The sequence below is a fragment of the Lissotriton vulgaris genome, chromosome 10, assembly GCF_964263255.1.
Source record: "Lissotriton vulgaris chromosome 10, aLisVul1.2, whole genome shotgun sequence".
NCBI lineage: Eukaryota > Metazoa > Chordata > Amphibia > Caudata > Salamandridae > Lissotriton > Lissotriton vulgaris.
This window is the reverse complement of record NC_141698.1, coordinates 12,034,206-12,054,266: the sequence shown is the minus strand read 5'-3', so window position 1 is coordinate 12,054,266 and position 20,061 is coordinate 12,034,206. Positions and strand designations below refer to the sequence as shown.

General features: G+C 45.7%; 1 protein-coding gene across 2 annotated transcripts in view; it reads right to left on the bottom strand.

The window, feature by feature from the left end:
* Positions 1 to 20,061, bottom strand: part of LOC147684319 (extracellular matrix protein 2-like) — a 98,713-nt gene that overhangs the window by 40,090 nt on the left and 38,562 nt on the right. For both annotated transcript variants that reach the window (XM_086940204.1, XM_086940203.1), the window contains exons 2-6: positions 19,732 to 19,923; positions 13,778 to 14,194; positions 11,482 to 11,781; positions 7,149 to 7,264; positions 2,564 to 2,696 (exon numbers count right to left, since the gene is read on the bottom strand). In XM_086940204.1, the coding sequence (XP_086796330.1) occupies positions 2,564 to 2,696; positions 7,149 to 7,264; positions 11,482 to 11,781; positions 13,778 to 14,194; positions 19,732 to 19,897 (1,132 nt within the window). In that variant the 5' untranslated portion in view covers positions 19,898 to 19,923. The remainder of the gene's footprint in view (positions 1 to 2,563; positions 2,697 to 7,148; positions 7,265 to 11,481; positions 11,782 to 13,777; positions 14,195 to 19,731; positions 19,924 to 20,061) is intronic.

Sequence of the window (20,061 nt, the reverse complement as noted above, 5' to 3'; positions counted from 1 at the left end):
GCTGACTGTTTATGTTTTCCCTTTTGTTGGGTTTATTTTCTTGTCTCTGTATAAAAAAAATTCTGAGAACCTGAATAAAATAAAAAGTAAAAAAAGAAGCAAAAGCAAAAAGGATCCCACTTGGCACCTCACAAATTTAGAAACTTTATTCTGTTTCAGATGGAAGTCACTTACTCCAAGAATTATAAAAAACTATCAGGCACATGTATCAACCATTTTTGCGAGCGCAAACGGTGCAATTCACAAAAATCGGCTGATCGGCAAAAAGGGCATTTGCGATGCATCAAGGTTCAAGGCACTCGCAATTTGAGAATTCGCAATTATTTGCGATTTCTCAAATTGCGCTTGTAATTAAGGAAACGCAATTTGCGATTCCTTAAATGCAATGCTAGAACCACTTTAGAAGAACGGTTTTGCTAATAGGGGGTGCAAATTACCATGAAGTTGAACTTGATGGTAATTTGTCAAAACATTGAAAAACCAAGTTTCATGTTGCGCACATATATGCCCTTGGGGCATGTGTGTGCCCAACATAGGTGCACATCACTATTTCAGGGGTGCAACTGGGTGTCATTTTGACACCCTTGCACCCTTGAAATCGCAGGCCTAATTTGCGAGTACCTATTGGTACTTGCAAATTGTGCATGCAATCTCCTATTCCTTAATTGCGACTCGCAATGTGCGAGTCGCAATTAAGGAATTTGTACGAATCGCTATTTCCTCAGTGATTCCTACATGCATAGGCATTTGCGCTTCCTTATTAGCGAATCCTTATTTTTCGTTAATAAGGAATCGCAAATGGCATGTTTATTGCATGTGCCTGTAAATGCATTTCTACTTCCAAAAATAAGAAATACTTTCACCTGTTCAAGCTTTGTTTTACTTGGCTTGCTCAAAACATTTACTAAAGCACAAGGTGTATTAACTGAGTGAATGAGTGAGTGAGTGCGTGCGGATGAGTCATGAGTGAGTGAATAGAGGATGAGATACTGATAGAGTGAACAAGTGTTAGTTATTGTATAAGACAGTGAATTAGTGCCCTAGTGAGTGTGTGAGATAGTAAGTGAGTGTGTGGATGGGACAGTAAGTGAGTGAGTGGCTACATTGTTTTGCACAGCATGTAGTACATGCACTCAGAAGAAGCCAGGACAGATCTAGTGCTATCTCCAGCCGAGGAAGGCTGGCACGAGCATGGAGACCCTCCTCGTGCATCTCTCCCTTCTTTCTGTCTGTTAGGGTGGAATGGACGAGCTCCTTGCTGGAGATGATTGACAGACTGAATATTAGGCATCAGACTGATTTCAGTAAGTGAAGATACAGTACCCAATGCTACGGACCTCATGGGCGAAGGACGCCATTTGATAACATGGCTCTACAAGGGAACTCGGGCTCACCCAGGAATCCCACTCAATGGACTCCGGGACAAAGGGTCTGGAGGCCTGGAAAAGGAACTGACGGATAAGGAGTGGGCTCCCCTCTTAGAATACCCCAAAAAGGTATCACGCAACGCAACATTTAAACATATACAGTACATGATGCTCTACAGAGCGTACCCTACTCCGGACCGCCTGCAGCGCGTGTATCCAAACACCCAGCATTGCTGTCCACGATGCCAGACAGAAGAGGCAGGTATTTTGCACATGCTAGGGTACTGCTCACGTCTTAGAGGGTTCTGGTCGCAGGTCATGCACACCGTAGGTACTGTCACCGGCCTAGCTATAGGAGACGCGGCTGCAGGCTGTATACTAGGACTGCATGGGAGCCCAAAAACACAGAAAGTTCAGCTCCGCTTCACCAACTTAGCCTTTCTTATAGCAAAGCGTTCCATAAGAAAGAGATGGAAGTCGGCCCGCCCTCAAGCGGTGCATATTTGGCATGGGGAGGTGACCAGATGGAGGGGGGCAGAGAGTGCAATCATGAGGCGCGAGGAGAGCCGCAGGCTAGGGAAGAACCCGATTTCGATGGACTGGGACCTACTGCTTGGGGCATTCAAAGCCGCTGCACCTACCCCATTCTCAACAATGCACAACATATAAGAGAAATCTATATGCCCCAATGCTACAAGGTATGGACCTATCAGGGTCATGACCAAATCACAACACACTGCCTTACAAAGCATGGGCCCTTACATGAGTCAACGGGGTAGTAACGGTAGAAACGCACGGCAATCTACTCAATGGGGGGGGGCCAGCTCAGAGGGTGGGGGGAGAGAGGGGGTAGATTATTAAATTATCACTTTGCAATTGCATCCAGATATAATAAGCCGGCACTAGCAGAGTGACACCGAAGCCTGTTAAATTGGTCAATTATGTAAGATGACAATCGTATACTAGCTGTAACCGGATGGCATGCAACGTAAAGGACAAACTACATATAAACTTTAACTGATTAAGAACTATATCCAGGAATGTACAAGGATAAAGAAAATAACATCAATAAAGTGTGTTTAAAAAAAAAAGATACAGTACACAATGTTGTAGGCAACTTAAAAGTATATGGTTATTTTGTAGCGCAACACCCTCAAATAAAGAAAAAGCCAAGCGGACCTAGGCGAGTGCCTTACCGCGGAAGCTGTGCCGCTGCAGCCCCTGGATGCCGTTGTCGTTCATCTTCAGCTCCTGTAGCAATGGTGGCAGCGGTGGGACGGCCGTCAGCCGGTTCCCGTCCAGGTTGAGGCGCTTCAGCTTGGTCAGGTTCTGAGTGAATGAAAGAACAGGCTCACTTCATACTCTGTCCACTGGGAGGAGCAGGTGTCAGCCAAGGTTTCTCAACCAATGGGACATGACATCCCTTCCAGGACTCCCAAAGCATAGGCTGGGGCATTTGCTTTGGGGTTTTGTTAGATATCAACAGATTGATAAGTGAGTGATCCGTAGACGTGAGGGCCCAGTTGAGGCTCCCCAGTCTCTCCATGAATCTCTCGCCTGATGTGGAGGTCAACCAACATTGACTTTCTTTTTCAACAATTACGAGGTCTGTGAGGAGGGCATTATCATCTGGGTTTAGCTGCAGTTGTTTATACAACCCACAGGGGGCATGACAGAGCAGGTACCCACCAGGAAGTGCAAGATAGTAACAATACTTTCCTGCTATGTTTATGTTGAAGTTGAAGTTTGAAGTTTATTGGTTTGTATAGCGCTGAATTACCCATGAGGGTATCTCGGCGCTTAGGACGACAGAGAACAGCCAGGATATAGAACTAGAAGAGGTGGGTTTTCAGCAGCTTACTGAACTGAAGCAGATTCTGACAATTACATAGATGAAAAAGTAACTTATTCCAAAATACAGGGGCGAGGTAGGAGAATGATTTGCCTCCCCTGCGCGCTTTTTTAACTCTGGGGGTGCAAAGCAAAAGTTCAGAGCCTGATCTAAGCACTCGTGTCGGGGTGTATATAGCTAGTAAGATACGAGGGGCCTTGGCCGTTGAGGGCTTTGAAGATAGTACAGCCTATTTTAAATTTAACCCGCTTTCTCACCAGAAGCCAGTGAAGATAGTTAAGGAGGGATTCAGAGGGTGTTCCGGCTGGGGCGTCGGCAACAAAACGGGCGGCAGTATTCAGCACAACCTGAAGTTTATTGAGGGAGCCTTCGTTGGCCGAAAATAAAAGGGCATTACAGTAGTCAAGTCTACTTAGTACCAAGGCTTGAATTAACGTTTTCTTGGTGGGCGAGGGTAAGAGTGGAAACATTCTTCTACGTAGACTGAGGATGTAAAAGCATGAGCCAGCAGTGTTATTAGCGTGTGCCTCAAGAGTTAGTTTGTGATCAATTCTGATACCTAGATTCTTGACCACTTCTTTAGGGGTAGGGGCAGGACCTAAAAAAAATTGTTTTAACCTGCCAGTGATTGCATAATTTATCCCATGTTTTTGTGTTTAAACTTGTGTTTTTCCTGCCTGTAACTGCTTCCATTTAACCTGTTGAATTGTGGGATTTGCAGTCCAAACTCTGTAGTTTTGCCCTCTCATTCCCCATGACTATCAGTTTTTCCCTCCAAATGTCAACTTTGCTCTGTGCGAAGACCTGTATGTTAAGCAGTGCACCCCCAGTGACCATTTTTTGTTAACAAGTCAGTGAAACCAGCCCCCCATCCCCCCTGAGACAGCAATAATATGCTGTAAATAGTTTAAACTGTGTTTAATAGGGACTGTGCCCTTTGATTTTTGGCCAGGAGAGGGAGTAACGTTTTTTTACAAACGGTGTTGTTAGAGGACAAGTTTGTTAGGACCTTACCAAAGTGTGGATTGAACCTGTCTGTCTCCTAGGAGATTCTGAGCAGGAGAAGCAGCTTCCAACGCCCTGGCCAGCAAACCTTGTCTGAGGTCGCTGGAATCTTATATATTCTGCTATTGTTTTATACAGGTCTACACTGATTGGTGGTTGTATCTGGTCTTTCTATTGGATTAGGGTTAGTGTCCTCATTGGTTGGGTATTGGAGGGTTCTGATTGGTTTCTGGGTCTTTGATTCAATCAATGGTGGGTTGGGGCTAGGGTTAGGGTATCTATTGGAAGTAGGGACTAGGGCTTCCTGTGTTATTGTTTGTAGGGACTGGGGGGACTAGGGCTAGGGTTAGGCCTTTAATTGGAAGTAGCGATTAGGGCTTCTGGTGTGATTGATTGCTGGACTAGGTGTGGGAGTAAAAGTAGGTTAGGCTTTCTATTGGAAGTAGGGACTAGGGCTTCCTGTGCCATTGGTTGCTTGGACTAGGGTTGAGACCATTGGTAGGGCTAGGGCCTCTATTGGACATAGAGATCAGGGTTTTTGAAACTGATTGGGTGCTTGGACTAGGGCTAAGATTGGCTGTAAGGTCGTGGTCTTCTATTGGTTCTAGATTTTAAGGTTACTGTTGTGATTGGATAGTGTTAGGGCTCCCATTGGCTGAAGGGGTCACCTGACTACTAGGGCTATAAACGGCCAAGGCTTAGGGCGTCTCAGCTCGGGCGTCGAAGCTAAGGGTGGAGAGGGCAAGGGTGAGTGCCTGTTTGAGCCTGTTCGAGACTGGTCGGGACCAGAGCCAAGAATGCTGCCCATTTTTCCATTCATTAATACCCACCCAATGTATTTGTCCCTCTGTATATAAACATTTATTTTCAATATAGATATGTGCCTATCTTTGTGTATTGCGCTTTGTATAAACATGTAGAATAATTATGTTGTTATAAAAACAACAACAAAAAGAAAATAATCATCTTAGGTCTACGTGTACTTGCTTCCATTGTGCATCTATGTACCTTCCATGTACTTGGATCTGTGTGTCTGGTACTTTTCTCCTGAAAAAGCATATCCAATGCACTACCCTATTTCTCATCCTGTGCCTCTATCAATATATTTAATCTGCATATACTTACCGCCTTTATGCATCTATATACTTTCAATGTACTTATGGATCTATATATTTATCAATTTCTTCTAATTTAGCATTTCCAATGCACTACCCTATTTCTCAGCCTATACTTCTCTCAATATATCTTCTAGCCCAACTTTCTGACTCATCTGAAACTTCTTTCTACTACTCTTTCCAATGCACTACCCTATCTCTCACCCTATACATCTATCAATATATCCTCTACACCAACTCTCTCATTTGTCCCAAACCCCATACCACCACTATGTTCACCAAAATAACCCTTTGCATCACCTGACACCTCTTTTACTACACCGATCCCCCAAAACAAACCTTCCTAAACTCTTCCTTCTGGCTCCTCCCCTCCAAAACTCCTTTTTACTCATCCAAAAGCCTCCCCCTACTGCTATGACCAAAAAAAAGTAATCTATCCCTCCACTATCCTTTTCAATCAAAATAACAGACTAACATGTTCACTTCTCTAATTCCATATTCCACTACACTAATTCACCACTAATCCTTTATGGGTTCCAGAGTAGCGTGCTACTCGCCAACAAAGCGTTTCAAACCTCATGAGGGTTGCAAGCGCTATAAAAATGCAAACCTTTTTTCCATTTTTACCCCTCCCCAACCCTTCTCAATCCAAATAACTGGCTAACATATATCCCGCTTCGTCACGGTGGGCGTGTGCGGAGAACGGCTGGGGGCCGTCTCAACCGCGCACGCGTCAATTTTTTCAGCACCTCAGGGGAATTCCGGCCGCAGCGAAGCAGATACACCACTCAAATTACTTCTTATTTCATTATACTAATTTTCAACACTAATCCTTTATGGGTTCCCGAGTAGCCTGCTACTCACCAAAAGAGCGCTTCAACACCCCATCAGGGGTAAAAGGCGCTATATGAATGCAAACCTTTCTTTCCCTTCTACCCCTCAGCTATCCTTCTCACTCCAAATAACTGACAAATATCCACCACTCAAATTACTTTCATATTTCAACATACTAATTCACCACTAATCCTTTATGGGTTTTCGGAGTAGCGTGCTACTCGCCAAAAAAAGAGCTTCAACACCCCATCAGGGGTTAGAAGCGCTATATAAATACAAACCTTCTTTCCTCTTCTATCCTTCTGCTATCCTTCCGAATCCCAATAACTGACTAACCTATCCACCACTTAAATTGTACTTGCATGTTTCACTATACCAATTCAACACTAATCCTCTATGGGTCGCAGAGTAGTGTTCTATTTGCCGAAAAAGCACTTTGATGCCTCGTCAGTGGTAGTAAGCGCTATATAAATGCAATTACAATACAATATGTTCATACTTACATACAATTATATATACATCCACGTATACATTCATACGTACATATATGAATATATTTGTACTCACATACATACTTATGTTCATATATACATATGCTCTTACATACAAACATTCACATATATGTTCATACATACATACGCACATACATATGTTCATTCTAACAAACATACATATGTTCATACATACATAAAAACATGCGTTCATACATACATACATACATAGGCATGCATAGGGGAGGGGTGGACTTTGGAAGTCATGCTATCATGAGTGTCCAGAAGCTGCTTGTCAGACTGGCCATTGTTATAAAAAAAATCACAATATTCCCCAGTAGGGGCAGTGTTCATTCAGACCCCATTAAACATGACTTCAATCCCAAACACACCCCAGGACGGTGACAGGCGGATGGTCCATCTCAGCTCATCATCCCAGACCTGGAAGCCTCCTGCTCAGGTGGGACCCCTCGGTGGACCTTACCTTGAAGACATCCGCGTGCACTCCAGCATCGTCCAGCTTGTTCTTGCTGAGATCCAACCACTCCAGGTTGGGGAGACCAGCGAAGGCATCAGCGGGCAGGTGGGCGATCTCATTCTCTGAGGGAAGGGGGGGGGGAGAATGAAGATCATATCATTGATGCTCGACAGTGGCACAGACCTGGGGGGCAGGGAGGGAGCCCTGGGTGGCATTCATGGGGAGGGTGACCATGTTCTGAGACTTGAGTTGAGCAGACACCATACCAGCACTCCTGGGAGTGTGACCATCACTGTGGTTAGAAGTGTTGTGTGGAGGAAGCTAAACCCCACCCAAAGGGCTCCAGGACAGCAAGGGGCCAAGTGAGAACGAACAACACCATCAAACAGTGCAGGGCCTGAGTCACAACCTGCATGAGGCGGTACTATTGTGGTACGCAACTAGTAGGGAGCTGCGGTCAGGGCTAGGGTAAGGATTATGGGTGAGATTAGGGTCAGGTTAGGGTTACTTATGTTACGGGCAAATACTAAGATGAGGGTTAGAAATAGGGTTCAGAGTGTGGTTTAGACCAGGGTCAGGCTAGTGTTATAATAAGAGTATATACTAAAATGAGTGTCGCGGTTAGGGGCAGGCTCAGAATAATGATGAGGGTCATGAAAGTAAGAGCTGATGTATGCGAAAGGGTAGGTTCAAGGTTTAGTAACAAACTTTGGGTAAGATTCGATTTAAGGATAGGGCTCCTTTATCCTAAAATCAAAGGGTAGGGAAAGAGATGGAGTTGAAATTAATGGTATTCTAAAAATCATTTTACAACCCATGAGTCAGACTTTTTCATTGTAATGGTTTTCAGTAAAAATGTTTTTCTGAAATAGCGTCAGTTTCAAAAGTGTTAGGTTATGGTAGGGCGACAGATTGTTGATGCTGATGTGGAAGGCGTGGAGAGAGCTTGGACTGGTCCTCCATCTGGTTTATCGCAAGCCGCAGTGTGACCACCTGGTAGTGGCCACTCTGCTCAGCCTGAGTCTTCTTCTTACTTTACCATGTTGGTTTCTGCTCTGATCTACAATTGTTGCCGACTAGTACACGTGAGCGACGTAGGACATCACACAATCGACGTATCAACCAATCTTTGTAAATTTAAGCTCAGTATAACAGGAGCTAGGAGTCTTGCAGAGATCCATCCTCAGTGTCTTCACACATGCACAGAATTTGCAGAGATATGCACGTGTATTTGTTTATTTATTAAGGGTCTCTAAGCTCTGCTAAAAGTAGAAAGTACACCTAAGTCAGAGTTTCTCTTGCATTACGCATAGATAGCATGCCTGTTACAGGTAGGGGGTCTGTTATCTTTCTGATGCAGAAGACCTTTCAAAGAACCCTGGACCAGCTAAAGACGTGCTCCAAAACCAGATGCAGAAGGTAAATCTACAAAAATAAGTACCCTTGGTATTCCAGAAGAAAACCAAAAACACTTAAGATAACCAACATTCACAGAACTAACTTAAGACAAAATCCTAAACTTACTACTTTTGGTATTCACAGAAGTTAGGATTTTGTCTCAAGTCTGTCTTAAGACAAACTTATGACAAAATCCTAACTTCTGTGAATACCAAAAGTAGTAAGTTTAGGATTTTGTCTTAAGTTAGTTCTGTGAATCGGGCCCGGAGTATCTACACTTACATCAACACTATGGTGCAAAGCACACTCTAGACTGTGCTGTATAACCCAGGTTTGAATCGAGAACACGTGAGGGCTTTCAAAGAGAAGTAATGTGAGTCTGTCCTTGGCTGTAAGAGATTTTATAGAAAACAGAGTTCATAGAATACCATTACTGAGGAACCCTTTCATCGAAACTGCTTACTGGAAATGTTCAAAATGATCGACATTTACCATGTAAAAGCAACCAATGCACAGAATAACTTTTTTTTAATTGCTTCATTGCTTGCTCATTTTTTAAAGTGTAAATGGCAGTCATGTCGAAAAATAGTTCTCTGTTTTACAAAGTTTACATCTTGTTCCTCTATGCTCCCCTTTGCCATCTCTCTCTCTCTCTCGCACTCTCTCCCTCCATCTATCTATCTATCTATATTTACACATATATATATATATATATATTTTTGTATTAAGATTTTTTTCTATGTGTGTTTGCGAGTATACATATTTATTTATATATCAGATTAATTGCAATTCACTTTCCAATTTCTAAGTACAATAAAATAATATTAATTATTCCTTTTATTAAATGTAATTTTCAATTGAATTGTCTTTCCTTATAATAGATTTACCTTTAAAATGATTCATTAATTTTCAACTTATTGGTATTTACTCAAAGTATCTTTCCTAGACATTAGTTTTCCAGGATTTGGTTTCCACCGATGTGGTTTCTCGGTTTCCTTTTTTCCAATAATTCACTTTGGTGAAAAAGAACCGTCTGCATTCTTCATGTAAAGAAATCATTGGACAAATCAAACTATCACAAAAACTACTTGATAATATAAACCAGGAGATAAATGTGGGGGCCAATAAGCACCAACGCCTACGGAGGCTGGGACAAACTGCCAACAGAACTCCTGAACTTCTTAACATAGAGCCCGCAAAGCATATAATGTGAGTACCGAAGATCGCTTATCAATGGCAGCAGAGAAGATGCGGGAAACACTAGAGCAAACTTGTGTCCTACCTACCACCACAGCTGGAAGACAACTCAAACAACATGGAATACTGGAAGCCACATCTGGAGTGTTATGTCAAGCTCTGGAGACCTCATCGGGGGTACTACATGCAACTCTAGAGGCCACCTCTGGAAAATTGTGTCCAGCTCTGGAGACCACATCTGGAGAATCATGTCCAACTCTAGAGGACACATCTGGAGTATTGCATCCAACTCTGGAGACCTCATCTCGAGTACTGTGATCAACTCTTGTTTATATCTGTAATATTGTGTCCAGCTCTGGCGGGCACATTGGAAAATTGTGTCCAACCCTTGAAGCTACATCTGGAGCACAGTGTCCAATAGAGGACACATCTGGAGTGTTGTGCCCAGCTCTGGAGGCCACAACTGGAGAATTGTGTCCAACGCTAGAGAGCACATCTTTAGAAGACGACAGGAGGCTGAACACAGCCCACTAATGATGGACTACAAGGTCCATGCCTTAAACTAAAACCACTTGGATGAGAAGCTAAGAAATGTACATTGTATCTACAGAGTAGGGTAGAAGGGTGAGGGGGATATGAAGGAAACATTCACATTTGAGAATCACATGAAGGTAAAAGTCTGCATTTTTCAGAAGAAAATCCCTCAGACTAGGGGTTCCTATATTAAGAGCCTGCAGGAGTGAGGTACAGGAACAAGAGGTCGGCTGAGTAGTAACTTGGGGAATTATATTTGCCATTGAACAGTATTTGCAGTGAACTTCCTCTAAGGGAGATACTGGACACACAAGGAACACAGGGGGTCTACCAGCTTAATACTAGAGCTCTACTGTCAAAACCGAGTCCACAAGATCTCAGAGTGTGTATATCACAAAGACAGTGTGTTTGAGAGAAAAAAAGAGAGAGAAATAGGTGAACTGTACATGCATCGAAGGGACCGTTACATCATAGGGTATTGATAAATGGCTAACCAGTCCAAAACAATTCAGATCGGGTTTCCATCAAACAGACTTAATGATCAGTCATATCATTTGGCCAAACCCTTGTGCATAAAGGTTGATCCCTTGATCATAGGGACAGTACCCTGGTATGTTTTGGTCGGTACCGAGGGTCTGAACTACAAAAATGGCCGCGATGACATCATCCTGTAGTTGTGGATGCGTGTTCTCGCGTTATTTAGATCGTAAAGTAGTGCGCTTAACATTTGGAGCTGCTACACGCCAAAAAGCCTTTTCTAACAATTTTTCTCTCTCTTTTTTTCTCTCAAACACACTGTCTTTGTGATATACACACTCTGAGATCTTGTGGACTCGGTTTTGACAGTAGAGCTCTAGTATTAAGCTGGTAGACCCCCTGTGTTTCTTGTGTTATACACTAAGTAGGAGCTGGGGATATGATCAGGTGTGGGTCTCTAAATTATATATCCCTTGGACCCTTTTTTCTAATTTTTGTGGTTATTGTCAGATACTGGACACAGCCAGTCCCTGGATTACACGTCACCAGGGATAGACACATGAAGCCTGTAGACTCAAGGAGAGAGGTACTGACAGGCGGTTACTAAGGTGTTAAAATATGTAGGAAGGGAAGAGGCTAGAAGGGAAGGGTGTTGCTTATCTGCTCTCACTTCCAGTTTCCAATAAACACTACTGACTTCACTGCAAACATGACCTCCCATGCTTCCTCCTACCTGCCAAGTATAGCGTCTTGAGTCCGGCGTCGATCAGCTGCGGGAGTCGCTTCATCTTGGTGTTGGCACAAGCGATGGTGGTCTCCGTCAGGAGGCAGTCAGCGGGCAGGGAGGGCATGATGTGTGCATCTGTCTCTGGTGTCGGAGAGACCTTGTCCTTCTCCCCCTTCCATCCAAGATGGCGGCCTTCCTGATCCTCAAGAGGCCTCTTCTCTTTCAGTGTCTCTTTGGCATGTCCATCAGAGGCCACCCTCTTGTCCACGGCCTCCTCCTTCTCGGGCAGTGGGCCCACCGTGGCAGCTGTGGAAAGACAATCAGAGCCGTCACCCACAGGGAGGGTGAGTTATTGAATATACATGTGCCTCTGAGACATGTTTCCCCTCTGGACATGGGTCTGTGCTCATTGTGATAGGGTTTGGGCCAGTGGAGCCCAGGGTTCCTTCATAGGCACGGCAGTCTACCAAGAGGTTTCATGAATGAGAGCATCGGGAGAACTCCTAAACACACAACGAGAGAGGGAGGAGGAGAGGCCGCCGTACGTCCCTCCAGGAAACTGAGACCTACCACATGAATGAGTACGGTGGCATCAACAAGAGTGTGAGAATATCACAGACCCCTCCCTAGTTACCTGACTGTTGTAGGAACAGACGGGAACCAAGGGCTTTTTGGACTTATGCTGTGTTTGCAAAGAAAGTCATCCTTTATGTGAGAGGAAACCTCACACACATAACAGTGTCGTGCTTCATCATCGGTAACCGCTCCACACCCCGGTAGGTAAATACCACCAGGGCGGACTCAACCTCCTCGAAGACTTAAATGGAAGGAGAGAGTTCTTGGATATCACTAACTGGATAAAGGCGGGATCCCGATTTTATTAAAAATACTTCAGTGTTGCCAGGTTATAACCTTTATTCAGAGGTACACCTGGTATCTCTAAAAGCATTTCATGAAAGGGTATAGTAAGGATAATGGCTCAAGCCCGTTCCTCGTCTGCCTCATTATACCCATATAAGTCTTCGAGGAGGTTGAGTCCACCATGGTGGAAGGGCTGCACAACAGATATCCTGCTGCTGTTCTAGGTATTTTGTACTTCACTCCGTTCGCAGAGTTTGCAGAGTTTTCTGCACTCCGCACTGCGCGAAGCACGCGGAGTGCAAAAAACTCCTCTTTGCAATGTGCAGCAGAGTTTTTTACCCACTCGATCGCGAATGGTACGTTCGTGATCACGAACAGTAATTTTGCAAGCACAAGCTGCCGTTCGGGTAGAATTCCTACCCGAGTGGCAGAAATGCCAGCACAAACTGCAGTTCACACTGCACTCCGCCACTCGTGGAACTTCGTAGTTTTTTGTAACTTACCAAAACTCTGTGAACTACGCCCAGGCCTAGTATTTTGTTTTTAGCTAATCTGATTGGCCAGTGCCTTGGCCAGTCAAATAGGCCAGAGACTGCCTGTGTTGGTCATAGCAGTCATGAAGGCAGCAATAGAAACCAGAAAGGGCTCTACAAGCCTGTTTGATTTATTTAGTTTCCTCTCCTTGGCCTTGCCATAGCTCTTCAGCAACAAATAGGGGGCTTAAAATAGGACCAAGGGTCAATGCTGTGATGTCACCCGGGGTCAGTGTGATGGCATTCCATGACCCTTGGCTTTTGGGTGAATCTGCATCATTACTGAGGGGTGATTTAGCCTTTGGCAAAGGAGCACTGAGTTCCAACAGCATCAGAGTACCCTCTCCTCCACACTCGGCCTTCCACCCGCCCGATTTAGATGCCGGAAGACCTTAACGATATTGATGATGGAGCCTACTCCATTGCCGACATATTCGTACAACAAACTCGACAGAGTACGGTCCATCAGAGATTATCCATCCGACTTACCTCCCAATTTAGAGTGGGCGATCGGAAGGATTTTTTTGCTGTCCAACCCCACCGAGTAAAAAAAGGTGGTGAGGGACAATCAACAAAAAATAATGATCCACACTCCAGCTATGGGATTTTGTTTTTGAAAAATAGAACTCTGTGTAGTAAAAAGCAGACTTTTGCCATCATGGTTGGCGGAGACGGGCATCAAAGTTTTACAACACTGGCAGAAACCACCATAGCGGTGGTCCTGTCAATGTTAAGAGTTGTCCCTGGGCTGGTGGGTAACTCTAGATTTGGTGGTCAGAGGTCCTCAGGATGATGGGGGAATCTATTCCGCCATCCCAACAGAGTACCCGTCCTCCGCCAGAGTCTAACTCAGACCAGTAAATTTCCCCCCTATGAAATGGATGTCTGGTTCCTGTACCATTCCTTACCAGACTCACTTGCCTCCTGTCTTGGGGGGCTGACCACCTCCTGCTTTTTGTCTCCAGGATACTTCGTAGTCATTGCCACTGGGGGTGTGATGCGGGTAGGTTTCACACGGCTACTCAGCTCTTCTTTTGACAGCCCACGGGCTTGCTTTGCCGCAAGAGGCGTCTTCGATGCGTTAGCCACCTCCTTCTCGGCGGGCGGATCTTTCTTGATGGTGCCCCCCTGTTTGCTGATAGCTACATCCCGAGTCTTTTTGGGGGCTTCCTTTTTGTGCTTGGGGAGCTGCATGGCTTGCTTCTTCTCTTCTGGAACATTCCTTTCTCTCTGCACCTTTTCCTTGAGTTTGTTCTTCTTTTCTCCTTTTGCAGCGTCAGAGCGGGGACCCCCTGTCGTGCTGATGAGTTTGGGAGCTGCAGGACCTGAAAGGAAAATTATGAATTACAAAATGTCAAGCACTCGCTGATGCACATTCCTGCCAAATCAACCGCGTTGTACTTGAGGTTTTCTCACAATCTTCTTCTAACATAATCCCTTTCCTGAACACAAAATACACCACTCTTCCCCCAGAGACAACTGGCCACAAAGTGACCACAAAGATGGCAGGTTAGGTCCAAAGTTAAGGGCTCATCCGTGTGGTCAGGGGACCTGATTTAGAGTTTGCAGACAGGTTGGCCCATCACAAACGTGACAGACATCCCGGCCGCCATTTGCAAGTGTATCATATCCAGGGACACTTGTAATATGGCGGATATATATCTGTACATGTGCGACAGAGTAACCTCTTCAACAAATTCTAAATCAGGCTCAGAGTCGGGCCAGCTCCATCCTGCCAAATAGCGGAAGCCAACGCTCTTAAACAGTAGAGGGCCTGGCAGCACCCTTAGTACAAGGGCTGAGATTGGGCAGGTCATGGTGACATGACTTGGTTCCTCTTGACTCATGAAAGGTGGCCATGTTGGTCAACGGGTGGCATCATGATGCTGACCACAGGCATGGTCAAGTGCCAGACTAGGTTTTTTCCTGATTGTTGCTCCATTGTAGAAGTAAAGTTGTATGTGTAGGAAGAGATCCTGATGGGAAAAAGGAAGAAGTGGGAAGAATATGGAATCCCTGGATAAGCCCTGTAAGTGACCTCAACAAAGAAGAGTGAGGAAAGGCATCGAATTGGCCTCTTCTCTTGTGGGAAGCGACAGACAGATACTCCACGGTGCTTGTACGGTGAAACCACATCTGACAGTACTCTTAACTATGGAGTTTGGAGCACCGAGGCCTTCAGGTTTCTCTGAATTTGCACCCCTCCGTCTTTGGTCCGTTTTAACTCTCCACACCATCATCACCATCCTGTCTACCTCTAATCTCTAGTCCTCCATCCACAGGCCCTCGTAGTGATTTGCCTCAACCACCTAAACACTGCGACAGCCTAGAAACATGATAGAACTACAAGTCGAAACAAGCCTCCTCTTAGTTGGAAGTGCAAGCAACTTTCACCCAGGTCCCGATCTCCTCTAGAAACGCCACCATAACTATCTGCAGGACCTCCTACTCCCTCCACACCAGCCCATCCCTTCAACGCCCTTCTCGTGAATCAACCAGAACTGGAGGAAAGTCCTTCTCCTTTCTCGCTGCCAAGACCTCGTACACCCTACCCCTCCACCTCCAGAGATCTCCCACATTGCCCCAGTTCTTGAAGGACCTCAAGACCTGGCTCGTAGAATGACCCCAGCCCTTAGACGGATCTGTTCCTCACCTCCCCCCAGCACCCTGAGACCATCACAGCTGAGTAATTCACCTTTACCAACCTTTGATTGATTGATTGATGCACCCATTCATTGCCGCACACTGGGAGCAGCATCCCTTCCATGGCTTAAATAGAATCTGCCCTAAATTCAAGTCAGTATCAATCTTTCTTGCTGGACAAAGCACCAAATCCATCATGTGTGACATTCTCAGTAACCGGAAGGTTTCTCCTTCCCGCCGTCCGCAGTGATATGGTTTCGCCCTTGCAGGATCTCTGCGTCTTCTTATCCACATTCTTCATCGTCAAGATTGGGAAATCCTAGTTAATGTCAAAAGCCGGGTTCCAGGTGATGCCGGAATGTACTTCCTTCCATCTCTTCCATCCCTAGCAGCACCTTAGTTGCTAAGGGATTCAACGCCAAAAACAAGCAGAAGCCACTTAAGTTCCTGCAACTATCAAAGCTAGTTCAGCTTTCACACACTCCCACCCTAGGCGTTGGCCAACCCATTATTACCTTCCGTTGTAAAATCCATTTGACTTCAGCATCTATAGCTACCAGCTGGAAACATGCATAAGTTATCCCTTTATTGAAAACCACTCCGCAGACCCGCAGCTTTTGACCAACTACTGTCCCACGCCTCTTCTACCCCTTACCAGTAAACTCACAGAAAAAGTGGTTACCTACAGACTTGTCCACTTTATGGAATACAGTGCCCTAAGAGACCCTAAACTTAGACAAGACTATTGAGTGAGACTTGTTGTGGCATTCATCAGAGCGATGCCAGGCTCTGGAGCAAGATTTGTTGTGGCATTCATCAGGGTGATACCAGGCTCTGGAGTGAGACTTGTTTTGGTGTTCATCAGAGTGATGCGAGGCTAGAGAGTGAAATTTGTTGTTGTGTTCATCAGAGCGATGTGAGACTATGGAGTGAGACTTGTTGTGGTGTTAATCAGAGAAGTGTGAGGCTCTTGAGGGAGATTTGTTGTTGCGTTCATCAAAGCGAGGCGAGGCTCTAGAGTGAGATTAGTTGTGGCGTTCATCAGATTGATGGGAGGCTCTGGAGTGAGACTTGTTGTGGTGTTAATCAGAGCTGTGTGAGGCTCTGGAGTGAGATTTGTTGTGGCGTTCATCAGACTGTTGTGAGTTTCTCGAGTGAGATTTGTTGTAGTGTTCATCAAATCGATACGAGGCTCTGGAGTGAGATTTATTGTTGTATTCATCAAATCGATGCGAAGCTCTGGAGTGAGACTTGTTGTGGCGTTCATCAGAGCGATGCAAAGCTCAGGAGTGAGATTAGTTGTGGCGTTCATCAGAGCGATGCAAGGCTCTGGAGTGAGACTTGTTGTGGTGTTAATCAGAGCCGTGCAAGGCTATGTAGTGAGATTTGTTGTGGCGGTCATCAGAGCGTTGTGAGTTTCTGGAGTGAGATTTATTGTGTTCATCAGATCAATGCGCGGCTCTGGAGTGAGACTTGTTGCAGCATTCATCAGATCGATGCGAGGCTCTGGAGTGAGATTTGTTGTGGCATTCATCAGATCAATGCGAGGCTCTGAGTGAGATTTGTTGTGGCATTCATCAGATCAATGCGAGGCTCTGAGTGAGATTTGTTGCGGCACTAATCAGATCAATGCGAGGCTCTGAGTGAGATTTGTTGTTGTGTTCATCAGATCAATGCGAGGCTCTGAGTGAGATTTGTTGCGGCGTTCATCAGATCAATGCGAGGCTCTGAGTGAGATTTGTTGTGGCATTCATCAGATCAATGCGAGGCTCTGAGTGAGATTTGTTGCGGCACTAATCAGATCAATGCGAGGCTCTGAGTGAGATTTGTTGCGGCGTTCATCAGATCAATGCGAGGCTCTGAGTGAGATTTGTTGCGGCACTAATCAGATCAATGCGAGGCTCTGAGTGAGATTTGTTGCGGCGTTCATCAGATCAATGCGAGGCTCTGAGTGAGATTTGTTGTGGCATTCATCAGATCGATGCGAGGCTCTGGAGTGAGATTTGTTGTGGCATTCATCAGATCAATGCGAGGCTCTGAGTGAGATTTGTTGTGGCATTCATCAGATCAATGCGAGGCTCTGAGTGAGATTTGTTGCGGCACTAATCAGATCAATGCGAGGCTCTGAGTGAGATTTGTTGCGGCGTTCATCAGATCAATGCGAGGCTCTGAGTGAGATTTGTTGCGGCACTAATCAGATCAATGCGAGGCTCTGAGTGAGATTTGTTGCGGGGTTCATCAGATCAATGCGAGGCTCTGAGTGAGATTTGTTGCGGCACTAATCAGATCAATGCGAGGCTCTGAGTGAGATTTGTTGCGGCACTAATCAGATCAATGCGAGGCTCTGAGTGAGATTTGTTGCGGCACTAATCAGATCAATGCGAGGCTCTGAGTGAGATTTGTTGTTGTGTTCATCAGATCAATGCGAGGCTCTGAGTGAGATTTGTTGCGGCGTTCATCAGATCAATGCGAGGCTCTGAGTGAGATTTGTTGCGGCACTAATCAGATCAATGCGAGGCTCTGAGTGAGATTTGTTGCGGCGTTCATCAGATCAATGCGAGGCTCTGAGTGAGATTTGTTGCGGCACTAATCAGATCAATGCGAGGCTCTGAGTGAGATTTGTTGCGGCACTAATCAGATCAATGCGAGGCTCTGAGTGAGATTTGTTGTTGTATTCATCAGATCAATGCGAGGCTCTGGAGTGAGATTAGTTGTGGCGTTCATCAGATCAATGCGAGGCTGTGAGTGAGATTTGTTGTGGCGTTCATCAGATCAATGCGAGGCTCTGGAGTGAGATTAGTTGTGGCGTTCATCAGATCAATGCGAGGCTCTGAGTGAGATTTGTTGTGGCGTTCATCAGATCAATGCGAGGCTCTGAGTGAGATTTGTTTTGGCGTTCATTAAATCAATGCGAGGCTGTGAGTGAGATTTGTTTTGGCGTTCATCAAATCAATGCGAAGCTCTGGAGTGAAATTTGTTTTGGCGTTCATCAAAGCGATGCGAGGCTCTGGAGTGAGATTAGTTGTGGCGTTCATCAGAGCGATGCGAGGCTCTGAGTGAGATTTGTTGTGGCGTTCATCAGATCAATGCGAGGCTCTGAGTGAGATTTGTTGTGGCGTTCATCAGATCAATGCGAGGCTCTGAGTGAGATTTGTTGTTATGTTCATCAAATCAATGCGAGGCTCTGAGTGAGATTTGTTTGGGCGTTCATCAGAGCGATGCGAGGCTCTGGAGTGAGATTAGTTGTGGCACTAATCAGATCAATGCGAGGCTCTGAGTGAGATTTTTAATGTTGATCATCAAGAACATTTGTTCTTGTTGGATGATTGTCATTGGTGCATTTGAGAGCTGAGCTCTGGTGTTACGTGGATTTGGGGTTGGTCCAGCTAGTTGGTGCATTGGGAATGGCTCATGGTTGGTGAGGTGGTGCTGTGAGTGAAGTGGTGGCAGAGCGGCATTCGGTGGGAGTGGTCCTTGAGGTTTGAAGGTATAGGCAAGGCGTGGACTTCATTCAGTGGACTATCAGGGTGTGGGACGAGCTCACAGAGGGCGGATGGCCACGGCAGCGAGGAGTACAAGGTGGTCCGTAAGGAAGATATGTGGTCGAAAGGACTGTCTGGAGGGTGCTCAGTGGGTTTGCAGTGGGTGCTCTCATTGGTGGCGGTTGGTTGAGGTGGCGCCGGCTTTTGCGCCACAATGTCACATAGAAAGACTAAAAGACCGAGGGGTTGTACTTAACCCAATTCTGGAGTCCCAGATGTTTGGCAGATCAGGGAACAGAGGCAAACGGGGATGACGAGATTTGAAGAGAATAAAACAGTGTGGTCTAGTGAGCAGCCAGGATTAGAGCTCAGGCTTCCATGTTTGGTAATGAAAAATGTGACCTGCAGCCTCTAAACCAGAGTGCGTGCAAGCAGCCCTCCTTCCAGATGCATCCTGAATCCTCTTGTAATAGCAGATGAGTCAGACAAGCTGTGTGCTCTGAGGCATGTGTAGAGAATTCACTGCCCGTGTCTCATACTAAACAGAAGAAACTCAGAGTTATTTATTTATTTTTTCGAACTAGCTACAATCATGTTTTCCAGGCTCTAATGGGAGTGTGTGAAAACGTCCTGTTATCCACGCCATACTGCCAGCTCTACACATTTCACACAGCCGGTGCGCCAGAGTGCACGTGCTCCGCTGCAAGTTAAGGGTGGATGGATGGGCAGACACTCACCTTTCTCGGTGCAGATGGGGCAGCAGCGCCCTGGGGGGGTCCGCAGGCTTCCCGTGGGGCACTTCACTGCCCTGCAGTCTGTGATGTCACACACCTGTGTGCCCCGGTCACATATGCACATGGTGCAGGGGTCTGGGGACCACGCAGCTCCGTCATACATCAGCATCCCGTTGACCTCGCACTGCCCTCGGCCTGAGAATGAAGGGGGGATGAAGAGATATTCAGTTACACAATGAATGCAGACCTTGGTTCGCAACTTTCAGGCTGTCTGTGGTGACTGGTGTCTGCCACGTCACAGAGAGTGGGACCTCTCACCTGTGACACTGGGTA